Source organism: Microcaecilia unicolor, chromosome 4 (assembly GCF_901765095.1).
Source record: "Microcaecilia unicolor chromosome 4, aMicUni1.1, whole genome shotgun sequence".
In the NCBI taxonomy this organism is placed as follows: Eukaryota; Metazoa; Chordata; class Amphibia; order Gymnophiona; family Siphonopidae; genus Microcaecilia; species Microcaecilia unicolor.
This window is the reverse complement of record NC_044034.1, coordinates 76,951,025-76,966,938: the sequence shown is the minus strand read 5'-3', so window position 1 is coordinate 76,966,938 and position 15,914 is coordinate 76,951,025. Positions and strand designations below refer to the sequence as shown.

The 15,914-nt window shown below is 48.1% G+C and overlaps 1 protein-coding gene across 1 annotated transcript in view; it reads right to left on the bottom strand.

Moving 5' to 3' along the window:
- RXFP2 (relaxin family peptide receptor 2) overlaps positions 1-15,914 on the bottom strand; it is a 128,478-nt gene that overhangs the window by 66,840 nt on the left and 45,724 nt on the right. The window contains exon 9 of the mRNA XM_030202402.1: positions 208-279. Within this exon, the coding sequence (XP_030058262.1) occupies positions 208-279 (72 nt within the window). The remainder of the gene's footprint in view (positions 1-207; positions 280-15,914) is intronic.

Below are 15,914 nucleotides of genomic sequence, written 5' to 3'. Positions count from 1 at the left end.
TTTTGTTTTGTATGGAATAAAGCTATGACAATTTCATCCACCTAAAATGAGCATCACAGTCTCTGGGCATGTGTTTTTATCTTACGAGCTGAAACAGGGAAGAGTAGGATGGAGGAGGAGGACATAGAACACAAGGGCCATGTTAAGTATATGCATAAGGTTTTAAACTAGTGCAGCATTAAAAAATGGTTTTAAAATTCTACTTACATCCAGCTAATACGAGGTATCTGGGCACATATGTTTCTGGGAAGCACTTCCAGTGAGTTTTTAACCATAGACCTTTAAAACATTGACCACCAGAAAGAAAAACTCAGTGAGTTGCCTTAAATCATTTTGAAAAACCAGAGACATGCACGCCTTAATTTAAAAAGATAAGAGTTAGTCATGGTGGCTACAGTACAATAAACAGCTTTTAATACATTTAAAATAATATTATTGATGCTGGTGCTGCTGGTGAGAATCATTTGGTAGGCCAGATATAAACAAGGGTGTGAGGGGTATAAAGAACACTTCCCCTCACCCTTAAGGACAGTCCCTCAAATAGCTGGAGCCACCTTAAAAGCAGGAATCAGGAAGTATAAAAGGTAGAGCCAGACTGAGGTTAAGGAGGCCCAGGAAAGGAAGAATTGAAGGCCCAGCATATGCCTCTACAACCTATGTCTAGCGACTGTGACCTGGCAGAGGTAAGCCAACTCTTTGATTTGAGACTTGTAAGCCTTGTTCTGAGACAGAGGCCCAGATGCACAAAGGTTCCTGTAAAGAATCCGTCTGTATTTCCACCTTGGTAAAAATTACCAATTTTGAAATATAGAGCGATTCCAAAAGTGAATCGCATGCAAATGAGCTGCTTGCTGCTTTTGTGAACAGGCTCATTTGCATGCGATAGGGGGGAAGCCAGTCGGTCAGCTGAACATGCACAGTGCAGCCAATCGCTAAGCACGACTGCTCTGCACATGCCACAGACAGAATTCATACATGCAGACAAGTCGTGTGTATGAAAGCAAGCAGAGAGAAATTTATTTTTCTTTTCATTAGTTTATTTTCATATTAGTTATTTACTGGCTGGTTTTGTGGAAAGGAAAGGAGCAGATGAGGTGGGAAGGTGACTATTATTAGCTAAAAATTATTCTGAAGTCTTTCCACGGTTCGTTCCCGAGTTTACAATCCAAACACTGAAGAATCAAGGAACAGTTTATTGTCAGGAGCATTCCCAACCTAAGAATATTCTGTTTCTCAAGAATAACCTGGCATTCTTTTCTGCTTTTCTGTCTGTCATCTGCTAATTCTCCTTCAAGCAGCTGCTGTCCATTTGTCTTTTCTCCTCTCTCCTGTCTATTCCCTCACCATACCTGCCTCTCACATATTGATCATTCCCTTTTAGCTCTTTCCTTTTTTTTTCTTTTCTGCTCTCTGTCAACTCAAATTTCACCATCACCCTTCTCCTCCTTTTTACTTTTGAGCCATCTATCAAATTTCCATCTTTTCTCACCCAATAGCTCTCCCATTACCTATCTCAAACCTTCCCCAGCCCTTCATTCTCTTTCAACTTACCATATTTCTACTCTCTGTAATCACTATCCTCTCATTTATTTCCTTGCTACCAACTCCTGTCCTCTCCCACATGATTCTACCATCACCTCCACCCTTCTAGCCCAGCAGCTGCTCCCTCTTTCTCCCCATCTCCACTCTCTTAGCCTGACATCTCCCTGTCCCTTCTCTCTTCCCTCCTGCTCGCTTTCCCATTTCTCCAGCATTTCTCCCTCTTTCTTCCCTCACTCCCACTGTCCGGCATCTCTCCATCACTCTCTTCTGCTCCTGGATCCAAAATTTCCCTCTTTCTCTCCTCGCTCTCCCTCTCATCTACCCCCATGTCTAAAATCTCTCCCTCTCTCCTATTGTCCACCATCTCTCTTTCCTTCCCTTGTGCCCAAAATCTCTCTTCCCCCTCCCCGTGCAGCATTTTCTCCCTTCCTCCTGTCTACTAGTTTATCCAACATTTTTGTCTCTCTCCCCCGTGCACTATCTGTCCTTCCCCTCTACCCCTATGTCCAATATTTCTCCCTTTCTCACCCCTCTCACCCTCCATGCAGCCTCTTACCCTCCTCTTTACTCTTATGTCCAACAATTATTCCCCTCCCCTCCCGATGTCCAACAATTTTCCCTCTCTCACCCTCCATGCAGCATCTCTCCCTTCCCTCTGACCCTTATGTCCAACATTTCTCCATCTCTCATCCCTCTCACCCTCCATGCAGTATCTCACCCTCCTCTCCACTCTTATGTCCAACAATTCTCCTCTCCCCATCCCATGCCCAATAATTCTCCCTCTATCACCCATCACCCCCTCCCCAGTGCAGCATCTCTCCTTTCTGTACCCCATCTCACAACTCTCCTTCTTGTATGAGGGAAGCAAGCTGGACTCCTGCATTAAGCATCTCCCTCCCTTAAGCATCGCTCTTGCTTGAACAGGTTCCTGGCAGCAGCAGCGATTCCCACACGCTGCCTGCTGCTAAGCCAAAACCTCCTTTCTGCCGCACCTAGTCATAAATAGGAAGTTGTGACAGACGGGGCGGGACATGGCAGAAAGGAGGCTTCCGGCTTAGTGGCAGGCAGCATGTGGGAATCGCTGCCGCTGCTGGGGAACCCATTCACGCAAGAGCAATGCTTCAAGGAGAGAGATGCAGGACCGCGGAAGCCCAGCCTGCTCCCCTCCAGTCCAACAATGTTAAAGGTGCAGCACTGCTAGGTGGGCCTGAGTCACTGATGCCGGCATCCCACCCAGGCTCACCCATGGCTATGCCCCTGCTTACGGGTGGAAGTGGCAGTTTTGCAACTTCTACATGTAAGTGGCCTCACATGTGTACATGTGTAGCTGCCCAGCCTGCCCCTTTTTACAAACCTGCATAGTAAGTATCACTAATTAAGCAGTAAAGCCACAATTTCAACTTGGTTTCATTTTGGAGGTAGAGGAGTGTGGTAGCCGTGTTAGTCCACTCTTAAGGTTATCAATAGAAATCAAACAAAATAAAACATGGAAAAGAAAATAAGATGATACCTTTCTTATTGGACATAACTTAATACATTTCTTGATTAGCTTTCGAAGGTTGCCCTTCTTCCTCAGATCGGAAATAAGCAAATGTGCTAGCTGACAGTGTATGTACACTCACTACTCAACCGGAAGAAAAAACATATAGAGGGGCAAAATGGAAAGATCGTCCAAGTACGAATTAGGGCGTTCTTACGATAACGTCCAAAAATAGACCTGTATAATGGAAAAATAGTGTGGGCGTTTTTCGACAATCGATTATCCCTGTAAGAAAACAATCAAATGACGAGCGCATAAGCGTGACTAAATTGGGCGCCCTAACACGGTCGACTATTGCAGGTGCAAACGACCAAATCACGTGGTGTGTAAAATAATGTACATAGGTGTATCGCAAGTACAGTACATGTTGTTCAGGCCATCCAGGTACGGAAATATATGACGAACGCATATATGTGTCAACTACAGACATATCATGCTGCTCCACCCATACATTCATCATATGTGCCCATCTAAATGTGCGGATCTGCATGCACTGTACACCTACTGAACATGCAGTAAATGTATATTGTGTATATGTGAAAAGGGTCGGGTGGGGTGCGTCATACTCATCTATAGAAGGCACGTTTCACACTCCTGCAGGCATGTGCACGTCAAAGACGTCTATGCTTACGAGGGCGTCCACGTGCTGATAGGGGCCATATATGGAATGGTCATCCATATATGGAGCTGTGCATGAAACGACGTCCCTCACGCAAGGTCGTCTATATAAGGCACTTCTTTTCCAACACGTGGAAAAATGGCACAACGCAGGGAGCCAAATTTTGGAGAAGAGGAGAGCCTGCTGCTTGTCCGGCTCTGCCTAAGGCACCGCCATCGCCTTTTCATCCAGCACCACCACCTGCCCCCCAGGCTGCAGGCCATGCGAGCCTGGTCCCGCATCCGGGAAAGATTAGAGAGGTAAGGTTATGGCCCAACCCCCCTCCCCTCCTGTACCTACACATATAACAGCTCCGTCATCAATGTTACCAGCAGTAACTGGAGTGTCCATGCAAGGATCATGAGTAATATAGGAACATGCACAATCACCAATAATTTGTATGTTATTGAAACGACCACCATTCCCACATCCCTACAAGAATGTATTTCGTTAGGTTAGGTATGTGACTATTCTATTAGTGTTATGTGACAATTTCGTTAGTTATGTGAAGGCCACATTTTCCAACCCCTCTTTGGAGCCTCTGAATAGTGGAAGCATGAGACCAATGAAACCTATACCATACTTTATAACATGGTCATGATAACACATATAAAGTAGTTTAACAAGCATACATTATAATGTATACAAACGGTACTGTCTGGCCTCATGGCCACCTCTCTGGCATCATCTGCATAGGAACCAACTCGGTGGCTGCTGTGGGTGCTTCACCACCCCACCCCCCAATATCAAATATGTATGGAGGGAGGGGTCATCTCCACTGGGGGTTCCACCCCCCAAAATGGAAAAAAGGTGGCTCCTATGATTCACTACCAATGGAGGTGCCCCCCCCCCCCCAACACTGTAGACCCTCTCTCTCTGGTATGTGAATAGCAAATGAATGTGTGCAGGGGACAAAAAGGACCAACACCCCTGACCCCTGCTCTCCAAACTTATATCTTACAGACGCTTTGGAGTCCACCGGGACCTCGAGTCCCTGCGGAGGCGGTTCCGCAGGGTGAGGCGGGAGAGGCCCGACGTCATTCGGGCGGTGCGAAGGCACCTCAGGGCTCGCCGTAAGTATTCAAAAACAGGACACCTGTACAGATTACTACATACATTTCATGAATAAAGCAAATGTGTTGTACAATATCACTTCCCATGTGCCTAATAGCCACCTAGTAATACCATATCTGTCCCAGATCAAGGATGCAGGTTGCAGGGGTTCTCCCATGAGCGTGCTTGCAACGTCCGACCATCCCCCCCGAGATGAATGAGATGATATGCCACACTTTACTATTCCCCTTACTGTGGTGGCTGATTAGTGTGTCCTGGTACAGTTGCCTGAGGCCCTACTTTTACTGCATGTTATGGCCTAACTCACATAAAAGAATTGTGCTCAACACCCTTCCCACTGCCCCCCCCCCCCCCAATAACTCCTACAACAACTGCCCATCAACCCCTCGTTGCATCTCACAATGCAAACATGCTGGTCAGCAATGAATTTGGTATGGCAACATGTCCTGCGTGGTGTGTATCAGAGGAGGGTCCAGGGTTCTGTGTCATGTCATCTGATGCAGCTCATTCCCCATGGGCATAGGCTACGCCTTACCACACCCTGCCCCATCCCCTGCCTCACGCCACCCAGCTACTGCACTATGCAAGCCATGTTGTATGCACTGATCTCAATCACACTCCTTTTACATACACAGGGCTCCACCAGCAGGAAGCCGAGCGGGAAGATGAGGAGGGCCACCACCTCCAGGAGGAGGAGGAGGAGGAGGAGGAGCAGGAGGAGGAGGAGGAGCAGGAAGAGCAGGAGGAGGGGCACATGGAGGAAGAGGAGGAGCAGGAGCCAGGCCAGGAGGCGGGCCACCAGCAAGAAGAGGAGGAGGAGGACTCGGAGGAGGGAGTCCTCATTATAGACCTGCATGAGGACCCCTCCCCACCTGCAGTACCATCGCCTGGCCCACCTCCATCCCCTGGGCCAGCTTCTGTGTCCCCTGGCCCACCTCCATCCCCTGGGCCAGCTTCTGTGTCCCCTGGCCCACCTCCATCCCCTGGGCCAGCTTCTGTGTCCCCTGGCCCACCTCCATCCCCTGGGCCATCATCCATGTCCCCTGGCCCACCTCCAGCCTTTGGGCCAGCGACTGTAGTGCGCCTCCTGCAGCAGCTGGTAGATGGCCAGCAGCAGATTATAGTTGGCCAGCACCAGCTGCTGCAGGAGGTGACAGCCCTACGGCAGGGCAATGAGCAGCTCCAGGGCCCACTAAGGGTACTGCTGGGGCTGCTCATTGCCCTGCTACAGAGGGCCTTACTAAGAGGGCGTGGCCGCCCTTAATTTAAATAGGGGGGCCTGTTGGTGTTGTGTGTGTGGGGGAGGGAGGGAGGGAATTGTTGGGGTTGTGTGTGTGGGGGGAGGGAAATGTTGGGGGTTCTGTGGGGGGTGGGGGAGGGAATTGTTGGGGTGTGTGGGGAGTTGTGGGGGGGAGGAGGGCATTGTTGGGGTTATTTTGTAGGGGTGGGGGTGGGGATGGGGGGCAAATAAATTTTTGTTATAATATAACTATCAGGGTGTGTGTGTGTGTGTGTTTGTCTCCCTTGTGCATTACATATCACCAAATGGTGCTGTTGAGTTGAGAGGAAGGAGGCAGCAATATGCATAGCATTAAATGTGCTGTGTGAATGAGAAGGTGATGTATGTCTGAGAATGTTGGCCAGACAGAACGCCACCTGTTCATTCCAACCTGCATGGCCCATATGTGCAGGGGGGTTGGGCCGGGGAGGCTGGATGGATATTTGTGTTCATTAATAAAAATGGCCAGCCAGCATCTCTCTCTCCCTTCCTCCCTCCCTCCCCTCCACCATACTGACCCACATTACAGAGTGCCATCAATAAGAGATTAATAGTGTACCACGTGTGATCTGCCAGGTACACACTTCCACATAACTCCAGGTACCACATACACAGTGTTTGCTGTCTGATGGACACATATCTTTACCCACAAGCCACATTGGTGGGGTGGGGGGGGGGGCCCAAGAAGGACCTACAAACAGCTGGCTCATATTTTCACATTGAATACATCAGCTATGGTATATAATGCTGAGGAGCAAAAGGGAAACAATGGGAAACCCAATAGATGGATGGTTACTTCATCACAGTTGCAATGTAATACTTGTGTTAGGGAAGGGCACAAATAACAATGGTGCTCATTATTTGCAGGTGTGATCACACTTTCTCCAGTAGTGAACCAAGGTGTGTTACATTCAAGTATTCTGGGTTTGTGTCCAACTTTGTCTCTGAAGTGACTTGCCTTAGGTGGGATTTGAACCAGCAACCTTATGATTATAAGGCTGGTGCTCTAACCACTAGGCCACAGCAGCCACCAGGCTTTATCCACCACCAGTTACTTTGGGTTGGTACCTGTACACACACCCCTTTCCCTCACCACCACGTCATAGGCCTCAGTGGCACTACCTGTAGCCACCTCGATCATTTTGTCCAGGCTACCGATTAAAAACAATGTAATGTGCATGTTCCCTACCCTACTACCTATGGAGCAATTTAGGAAGGTGTTGCATAAAGTGCTATACACATCCATTGCATTAATCATTCTCCCCTCCCCCGCCTATGGACCTTGAGAATGGGTGGCCACTTCATAAATGGGGACTGGGGTACACCACATAAACAAGGAAGATGGAAGCTACCGGGAACCAATACAGCACCTCCAACAGCTGGCCCACACCACTGAGGACCTGCCAACCCCACAGTACAGTGCACAGGAACCTGGTGAAAACAGAGCTACCTAACATCTGACTCCAGACTACATACATACAGTGAATGCACACTCCTTGACTATGAGCACAAAGAGAAGAGGTGGCAGACAAACGAGAGCTTACCATGAACGTCTGTTTCAAGACTGTGTAGTGCGCCTTTTATCTTCTGGAACATTAGCTGCACATCTCCCTGATTGAAATGACCCTTACCGAGGGGTGCTTGATTTGGGGTGAGTGTAGCAAATTCGTGGCCCCCACACACTGCCTGCTACAACCAGGCAGAGAGAATGGGAGAAAGGAAGGGAGCATCAGGCGATGTGGAAGACAGGAAACGGAAGGCGTGGTGGCTGAGGGCCAACAATTATTCCCCCCCCCCCCCTAAATACACAGGTGTACCCAAGCATGCTAAGTGAGGGTAAAACCCTGTAAATGATTATTACGAACAACCGGCAAGGTCTCAGTGCAGGAAATGGCAGGTAAAATGGCAATGAAGAAAGGGAAGGCAGGTGGAGACGCCCATACTTATCTACTCATAATCGAAAGCATGTGTTCCTAATCGCTATCTGAGCTGGGCACGCTTAGGAATTATGTGTATAATTGAAAAAGTAGCGCCCAAATCAGAAACGCCTATTCCCCCGTCTCAATGGGCGTTCTTGGCGCCTATATAAACGCCCACTCCGTATTTTCGAAAACACCATTGGTACAATGCCACCACGCATGCCGCCGACCCGGAAGGGTAATTTTCTCGAGGCAGAGGTGGAGCTCCTGGTACAAGAAATTGTACAGCGGCACCGGAGTCTGTTTGCTCCCACAGGGCAGAGGCTGGCAGCAACAGTAAAGCAGCGGGAATGGGAGGCAGTACGGGACAGCCTGAATGCTGTCTTCCATGCTGGGAGAGACGTGGAGGACTGCAAGAGGAAGTGGCGGAAGCTGAGGAGGGATGTTCGCAGGAAGGCAGGGGCCAATCCCCCAGGCAATGACACTGCCAATCTTACACCAATGGAGCTGATGGTGTACTCCCTCCTACCCCAGGAGGGCATCCACGGGATTGGCTCCATGGACACCTCGGGCCAGGCTGAGGACTCAGGTAGGTGTTTCATTATGCAGTTGGGGTATCTGTTGTGCTGCAGTACACTTGTGTTATAGAAGTTGGGGTCAGGGGGAGGGAGGTGAGGAGTGGGGGGCAGGAGGAGGGAGGTGGGTGTGGGTGTGGGTGGGGATGGGGGGGGAGTATCTCTGGCTGTCTTTCTGTATATTAACAGGCCACCTTTATGATGCTGTTGTGACCTGGTAACCCCTACTCACTAGCTCTCTACCCTTACTCCCTATCCCTACCGTTGTCATTGGGTTTCCTCTTACTTGTCCTGTGTGCCCATATTTATAGAATTAATTGTAAGCTCTATTTGAGTAGTGGTAGTGGTCATGTGTGTTATAGGAGCAAGCAGACAGGGTGGGTGCTGTGTGTGTGTGAGAGCACCCCCAATATTGAGGAAAGATCATGTAGCTGTGCAGGGAGGAGTGTTGGTCACTGGGCTTAGCACCCCCAATACTACTTTCCAGTTGGCTCCTATGGGTGTGTGTAGGTTACTACTGTGGCAGAACTCTGGGGGCCGTCCTTCCCTACTACTCCCTCCTATTTTCCCATTACCAAACTGTGCCTAGTTCCTCCTGTGACCTCTGTGCTCTACTGAGTGTGGGCCACATGCATTCAACTGAAGGAGCCTGTAATGGGGGTCATAAAGCAGTTCTATGCAGTTTAGCAAGTCAGTAGTAACACAACACATGCTGCAATGTTGTTCAATTTAACAATTATACAACTAACAGCTTGTGCACAACGTTGTGAGTGGTGTCCTTCTCTTGGCTGCTCATCCACCACCTCTACCCAGCTGCCTGCGGGCCTCTCTCTTTCGTACCCGTGTCAATTCCATTTCTCCTCACCATCTCTTTGCTGGGTCATCAGGTTGGGGGACATACCAATGTATATGAATGCTGAAAGACAAAAGTGGGTTATTTGCACCAACACTATTCCTCACTCTTGTGCTATACAGGTGAAGACTCAGAGGAGGCTGGCCCTAGTGGCCTGCAAGGCCAACGCCCTACACCATCTGTCCAGCCTCAACCTCCACAGCCTGCAGCACCAGCAGTCCAGCCGCCACCACCTGCACCAGCTGTGCATCCTCCGCGTCCACCACCACCTGCACCAGCTGTCCAGCCTCTACCACCACCAGCTGTCCAGCCTCTGCCAGCACCACCACCACCACCTGCACCGGCTGTCCAGCCTCTGCCAGCACCACCACCACCTGCACCGGCTGTCCAGCCTCTGCCAGCACCACCACCACCACCTGCACCGGCTGTCCAGCCTCTGCCACCACCACCACCACCACCACCTGCACCAGCTGTCCAGGCTCTGCCACCACCACCACCACCACCTGCACCAGCAGAGGCCGCACCTCCAGCACCGGAGGACTTTGGTGAGGAGGAGGAGGGCCCAGCTCCCCGCCAGAGGCCATCCGCCCAAAGGAGGCAACTCCTGCGGCTGGCCACGGAACTACTCCGCCACAACGTGCGCTTGGAGGAGTACCGCCAGCAGAAACTGGAGCTGCAGCGCCAAGCACTGGAGGCACAGCAGCGAGCACACCAAGAACTCCTCCAGGCGCAACGTGAAGGCCACCAGGAGGTGCTCCAGCAACTGAGACGGCTGGAGCAGAGCATCCAACACCTGCACCCTCAGGGCACCGCGCCTACTCCAGCCCCCGTGCTGCTGGAGCAGCCCCTGCCATCAACCTCCTCCCCCACTGACCACCAGCAACCACCACCAGCTAAGAGGTGGGCATTGCGCTCCTCAGCCTCTGCACCCACTCCTGCTGCTCCCATTCTGGGTCCTGTGGCCAGACCACTACAACCAAGAAGGTGGCCCGATTTCCACGGTGCAGCCGAAGCCGCAGGCTGCCGTGGGGATAGGGAGGAGGACACTGGGAGCAGCAGCTCCGAAGAGGGGGAAGAGACTTCCCGTGCAGCACCAGCTGCAAAGGAAGGGCGTGGGAGGGGTAGGAGGGGACGGGGGAAGGGAAGGGGAAAATGATGGGACATGCTGTAGGGTGAGGGTTGGTGGGAGGGGGGTGGGTGTGGGAGGGAGGGGGGTGGTGGTGGTGGTGGTGGGGTTGACCAAACACATATGCACTGTATGTAAATAATAAATGCTCACTTACATTCACCTAAAACTTGTTTCAATGAGTCTTTGTCTTGCTCTTACACCAAGCTGGTAGGCATTGAGCTCTGCTCTGTGGGCTGGGGGTGGAGGGGGCTCCTCTTCCAGCTCATCTGGGGCCTCTTCTGGTGGTGGCTGTGGCTCCTCTGGGAGAGGCTGTCCTCTGCGCTGGGCCAAATTGTGTAACATACAGCACGCCACAAAGATCTTGGCCACCTTTTCTGGACTGTAGAGCAGCTCTCCTCCAGACCGGTCCAGACAGCGGAAGCGGTTTTTCAATAAACCAAAGGTGCGCTCAATGATCCCCCGGGTGCTGCGATGTTTCCTGTTGTAGGTTTCTTCTGGCCCTGGTTGTGGGTGGATCAGGGGGGTCATAAGCCATGTCCTCTGCGGGTAGCCTCGGTCACCTTTGCAGAAAAGCAGAATGAGATAGATGAGTGTGTATCGCTTGGAGCAGGTACAGGGGGGGCGGGGGGGATTTGGATAGTGGGTTGTGGTGGAGGAAGCCAGGGCGGAGGGTTGCCCAGTGGAGGAGGTCTAGTATGGGTGGTACATGCATGTTGCACTTACCTAGTAGCCATCCACCAGTGAACTCCCCTTGCTCGAACCTGCGGAAGATGCCCGAGTGCTGTAGGATGTAGGCATCGTGGCTGGAGCCGGGGTACCTGGCACACACGTCTAATATCTCCCCCTGGGCATCACATACAACTTGCATGTTCATAGAATGAAATGCCTTCCTATTTCTGTAGGTGGCTTCGTGTGCCCGGGGGGGTCTGAGGGCTATGTGTGTGCAGTCTATCACACCGATGACCGAGGGGAATCTAGCAACAGCATAGAAGGCGGCCATGTTGTTGTGCAGAGCCTGGGGGGTGGTGGGGAAAGTGATGTAGTGTGAGGTGTGAGTTATGAAGGCATCCAGGAACTGGGTGAGACAGTGTGAAATAGAAGCCTGGGTGAGGCCTGTGTTAGCAGCTAATACGGATTGAAAACTGCCAGTGGCCAGGACAGAGAGAGCGGAAGTGATTTTGAGGTGGGCAGGGATGGGGTTATTCCTACGTGTCTGGGGCTGAAGGAGGGGTTTCAGCTGCTCACACAGCTGACGAATGGTGGCCCTATCAAACCTGAACCTTGTTAGACACTGCTGGTCAGTGAGTTGTAGGAAGGTGGTGCGGGGCCTAAACACTCGGGGCCGTGAATACCTCCTGCGGTGGGTGGCCTCTTCGTGTAGCATGAATGCCACAAGTGCATTAAGTGCATCCATATCCCCACCACCAGTGCAAGTATTAGGACTAGTAGTCAAAAAGCAACACACACAGATCTGTCACTTCCAGCCACCACGCCCCTCTGGCCACTCACTCGCCAAACAGTACAGGCACACAGAGACAAACGGAGGTCAGGGAATACAGTATACACGTGGGAAGAGTGAATGGGGAGGGGGAGGGGGAGGGGGAGGGGAAGGGGCGATAGAGCAAAGGAGTAGGAGTAAGGAACGGTGAAAGGGTAAGACACAAAAAGAGGCAGGGCACACAGACGACCGTCACAGGTACTGAACACGCTCGGCTTTCTCTCTGCAACCACCACTTCAGCTCTTCCACCAACAATATCGCCACTCTCCAACTACACACAATCGCTAATGAGTCTAAAGACGCTTTCCCCCTTGCTCTGGTCGCTTTTATTTCGGGTCCATCATATTACGCCCATCTTCCCGCTCAACCAGAGCCATTTCGCTATTCGTTATACGTTGTACCCGTCCACGTCGTATCACCGCCCCTAACACGCCCCCGACACGCCTCTTATTTGGGCGTTTTTACGTCCACGTACGAGCGACACGGACGCACTGAAACATTGCTTTCGATTATATGGATTTACTCGTTTTTGTGAGATTAACGTCCATCTCCCGATTTAGGTCGGCTCTTGGGCGTTTTTCTCTTTCGATTATAAGCAGGATAGACTACCCAAGTCCTCAAATATGAATATTCCACCAAAACATACTTGGGAAAAATTAAACTAAATAACCATTCATACATATAATCGTTAATATAATTATTTAAATTTTAGATTGTGCTCAGTCCATATCCATTATACCCATAGCGTTCCCAGGGAAAGCATGTGGTAGTGTTTAGATGGAACCATCATAGCACAGCCTGTGTTCCACCTCCTCAAAATGTATGCGCACACACCTACTGTTACTTATAATGCAACTTACAGTTAATGATGTTTCAAATTTTCAAAAACAGATCTCATTAAGTCAACTATGCATTCAAACCATAAAGCAGTTAGTTCTTATTATACCCCACAACAAATAACTGCAGTTATAATATGAATCCTAATTTTGAGTAACACTCACTTGTAAATCTCATACAGCTTGTGGTTACCACTAAATTCTACACATACCACAAATACATACTCAAAAAACCTGATTATGTAAAAAAGAAAAACAAAAAATAACTTCCCTTAGGAACCCAGCGTGCTCATGCAGGTGATTTAAAATTTCATCAAAGGTTCATTCGTGCTCTTCAACACCATCTCACTTTTCCCTTTAACTCAAGCTGAGTTTCGAATGTCTTCCTCAGAAAGGGAACTACAAACATAAATTCACATTAATGATCTAAACACTATTTTCACCCTATACTAGAATATAATTAAATATTTATACAGCTTCAGTTTCAAAACTTAAATTCAATTACTCACATGAATACAATTCATTGTTACCATCAATGTCAGGTACTATCCCTGAGCAGGTAGTGTCTGGAACCCTCCTTGCTCTCCAAACCAAACAGCTGCCCGACACCTTACTCTGTTTAAATACCCAAGGGGAACCTCCCCATTGGTTCCCATGCAGCCAATAAATTAGGATTCATATTATAACTGCAGTTATTTGTTGTGGGGTATAATAAGAACTAACTGCTTTATGGTTTGAATGCATAGTTGACTTAATGAGATCTGTTTTTGAAAATTTGAAACATCATTAACTGTAAGTTGCATTATAAGTAACAGTAGGTGTGTGCGCATACATTTTGAGGAGGTGGAACACAGGCTGTGCTATGATGGTTCCATCTAAACACTACCACATGCTTTCCCTGGGAACGCTATGGGTGTAATGGATATGGACTGAGCACAATCTAAAATTTAAATAATTATATTAACGATTATATGTATGAATGGTTATTTAGTTTAATTTTTCCCAAGTATGTTTTGGTGGAGTGTATATACACTGTCAGCTAGCACATTTGCTTATTTCCGATCTGAGGAAGAAGGGCAACCTTCGAAAGCTAATCAAGAAATGTATTAAGTTGGATTCAAGATGGCCGCGCCCTTGAGACGCTAGCAGGCTACACTCGACAGCTCTCTGAATTACAATCATTCAAACATGCCGAAAAGACGGGGCCGTCCTGCCTCCAAAGCTCCGCAACGGCAAGTTTTTACCTCTCAAGATATTCGAACGCTCCTTCAGGCAGCGTCTGTTCCAACTACTTCGGTGTTTCAAATGTCGGAAGGCAGCCCGCTGAGTAGCGCCGGTGCGAGTGGAGGCCCGGAAGCTTCTCCAGGTCTTGAGCTGACGCTCAGCCCCGACTCAAGGGAACCACCCCCGCAACCTGCGGGGTATAGCACACCAACTGAGGCGTCTCTGGACTTGCTTTCCCGAAGTGGTGCAAGTACACAGAGCCGGGAGGAAATAGATCCAGTTGTATGTGAGCTGAGGACTCAGACACAAACACCTATTCCATCGAAGGTGGAAGAAGCTGGAAGCTTGATACTGGAGAAATCTTCGGAGAAAGAGGTATTACCCACACAATTTTCTTTTGAAATTAAAAAACCAGCTGAAGTAACGTTAGATTCGTTGTGGACTTTGATAGTGAGCCTAGGAAAAACTTTTGCTCCCCAAATAAATAAACTGAATCAGGACATTTTAGCTCTTGAGCAAAAAACTGAAAATTTGGAAACTAAAGTTGAAAAACTAGAGCAAACGGATAATGATACGACTTTGGAAGTTAATAAACTCCAAATTCAACAAGAGATTATGGTTAAAGATCTGACTTCTCTGAGAAAAAAAACGGAATCATTGGAAAATTCAGTTAGGAGTAATAACCTTCGTTTGTTAAATTTCCCAAAACAATTGTCCAAATCTCCAAGGGAAATGTTAAAGAAGTATTTAATGGAAATACTTGAAGTGAAAGAAGAGATGATTCCACCTTTTTCACAGATTTATTACCTACCAATATTAAATCAAGAAAATCAGAAACAAGATCTCAATATTTCAGCTATACTAGAGTCTTCAGACAATGATCCTGTTATTCCAACAACATTGATAGTGACGGTGGCATTGCCACCAGATAAGTCATGGTTAATGAAAATGTATTTCAGAAATAAGGACAAAGAGTTCCTAGGCCAAAGAATTCAGATATTTCCTGATGTCTCCCGCGAGACACAAAAGAGGCGAAGACAATTTCTTCTGATGAAACCAGCAGTGTTACAGCTGGGAGCAATTTTCTTTCTTAGATTTCCTTGTAAATGTGTGGTAAAATACCAATCCCTTAAATATGTATTTTTTGAACCAGCTCAGCTAACAGCTTTTTTAGTGTCTAGACAAAATAAGGAAACCTGAAAATGTTATCTTCCCTTAAGATATAGGTCAATTTATAACACCGAATATTGTAACCTGTAAACTTCTCAAGTGAATATTCCTAGGAAAGTATTTCTGTTTAAATAATTCCACTTTCTATCATCTTGAATCCCATGTTGTGGACTTGAGTGGGGATCTCAAAAATTTTTTTCTTTTTCTTTTTAATTTAGTTGTTACTTAAAATTGAATATATGTTGTGAAATGTACCACTTTTCAAACAAGTTGAATACTTGATTATATGTATAAAACTGTTATAAATAAATAAAAAAAATAAAAAAAATAAAAAAAGAAATGTATTAAGTTATGTCCAATAAAAAAGTTATCATCTTATTTTCTTTTCCATGTTTTATTTTGTTTCATTTTGGAGGTAGAAATAAACCACATAAGATGAAGTTGAATTTTCCCCTTGTGTAAAGCCCTGGCTGAAACTAGCACTTTTTGAAAATCTATGAGTGCCTTTGAGCTGGTGTAGAACCTGATGTGAAAATTTTTCTCCACACTCATGTATTCCCTATGTAAACTGCGCCAGGCCCAATCAACACCCCTTGAAATCTCTCCATTTTCTGAA